Genomic DNA, 1,962 nt, shown 5'->3' on the forward strand with positions numbered 1-1,962 from the left:
AGCCAATTAACCTACAAAGCTGCACGTGGAGCGTGGGAGGAAACCGGAGCACCCGGGGAAAACCCACGCAGGTCACAGGAAGAACGGACAAACTCCGTACAGACAGCACCTGTAGCCAGGATCAAACCCAGGTCTCTGGCGCTGTAAAGGGCCTGTCCTACCTGGCCGTCATTTGCGCCTCATTTGCGCATTATATGTAAATTAGGTCGACGCATGGTGCCGTGTGCGGTGTGCATGCGCTGCGCATGGTGAGGCATGGAATCGTATGCGGTGGTGCGCGGTATCGCACAGTGCTCCAGGATTTAGTACAGGAACGAAATCCTCGCGCGCCACCCGCGTGGCGTATCGCCTACGCACGCTGACACATTGGGTATGCAGGTTGACGCATTCGCATTGTACGCTGTCATCCCGATGTCTCACGTGTATCGCGTGGTGACGCATGGTTACGTCACCGTGCGTCAACGTCCTGCCGCGCCCCAGGGTATTCTAATGATGTCACGCGCACCAGACGGCTGTACTGACGCATGATGAAGCGTGATTTGTGCGCAACGTCACGCATCACAACGCGTCGACCAATTTTATATATGACGCTTAAATGAGGTGCAAATGACGGCCAAGTGGGACAGGCCATTAAGGCAGCAACTCTACCGCTGCGCCACTGTGCCACCCTAAATGTCCAGAATCTGCAGCAGTCAGCTTTTCTGAGCAGCAGGTACACAGTGCAATGTTTCTGACAAGCCTCCAGTCCTGTACCTTTTCCTTCTGCAGTCTTCTATCCACTCCTTCATCACGGCACGATAGGTGGCCAAATCAATGGAGATGTCATTGTTGTCTGGGTCCAGCATGTTGCACAGCTCTTCAAGACCGCTGTCATCTGTAGCGCGACTTGTGGTGCATCTCAGGTAGTCCACGATCTTAGAAACGCACACTTTCCCTGCAAGAGATAGAAGAGATAGGGCCGTGTAGTTTTTGAAAATGCTGACAACTGAGCCTCCCTCCACGGCCCGTCTCCACAACATCACTCGAATATAAGACGAGCGTTGAATTATCCTGTTCCAAGATGGCGCCCAACCCAGGCGACTATTTACGTGTGAGCCACGGAAGCAGATCTACAGTCACGTATTACAATCGCTCCACACTCTTAAACCTCCACTCCTACAGCAACTCTGTAAATGGCTCGATTGTAATCTTGCATTGTCTTTCCACCGACTGGTTAGCACACAATAAAAGCTTTTTCACTGTACCTCGGTACACGTGACAATACACTGCGTGGGTTTTCTCCACTCTCTAAAGACATACAGATTTGTAGGCTAATTGGCTTGGTGTAGTGTCCCTAGTGCGTGTAGCACAGTGTTACAGCATGAGGGTCGCTGGGCAGCGCGGACTAGGTGGGCCGAATGGCCTGTTCCCGCCCTGTGTCCCCAAACTAAAGAGAACTGCGCCATTTTCTATGAATCGAGTCTAAAGATGTTGAAAAAATATTAAGAATGTGTTGAAAGGAAGTGCTGATGTAAAAGATAGACAAAGTAGTCCAGTACTCTTGTTTAAAATATACTGTCTTAACCCGCCCATAAATTAATATAGACCAAAGGCCAGATAATCCACCCAAAGGAGTTAACTCGAGGATCATTGTGGACCGAGAGATAAATGCTGTCTGGGGCACAAGGTCATCCCTGCTCCTCTTCCTTGATGCACAGGAATCACTCCCACCACATTATTATTATGAAGAGAGGCACAAAGTGCTGGAGCAACTCTGTGGGACTGGCAACGTCTCTGGAGAAAAGGAATAGGCGATGTTTCGGGTCGGGACCCTTCTTCAGACTGAGAGTCAGGGGGGGAGGGAAACTAGAGGCGTGAAAAGGTACAGAACGGATCAGAGCCAGCACCGATTGCCAAACGAAAGGTGGAGCCCACAATGGTCCATTGTTGGCAGTGGAGAACGGTGGGATACGAACAGTGAAA

At 50.8% G+C, this 1,962-nt stretch overlaps 1 protein-coding gene across 1 annotated transcript in view; it reads right to left on the bottom strand.

The window, feature by feature from the left end:
- Window positions 1-692: 692 nt before the first annotated feature.
- The window catches only part of LOC129708034 (inositol 1,4,5-triphosphate receptor associated 2-like), an 11,733-nt gene continuing 10,463 nt past the window's right edge, over window positions 693-1,962 (bottom strand). The window contains exon 3 of the mRNA XM_055653576.1: window positions 693-934. Within this exon, the coding sequence (XP_055509551.1) occupies window positions 693-934 (242 nt within the window). The remainder of the gene's footprint in view (window positions 935-1,962) is intronic.

The sequence above is a fragment of the Leucoraja erinacea genome, chromosome 22 (assembly GCF_028641065.1).
Source record: "Leucoraja erinacea ecotype New England chromosome 22, Leri_hhj_1, whole genome shotgun sequence".
NCBI lineage: Eukaryota > Metazoa > Chordata > Chondrichthyes > Rajiformes > Rajidae > Leucoraja > Leucoraja erinaceus.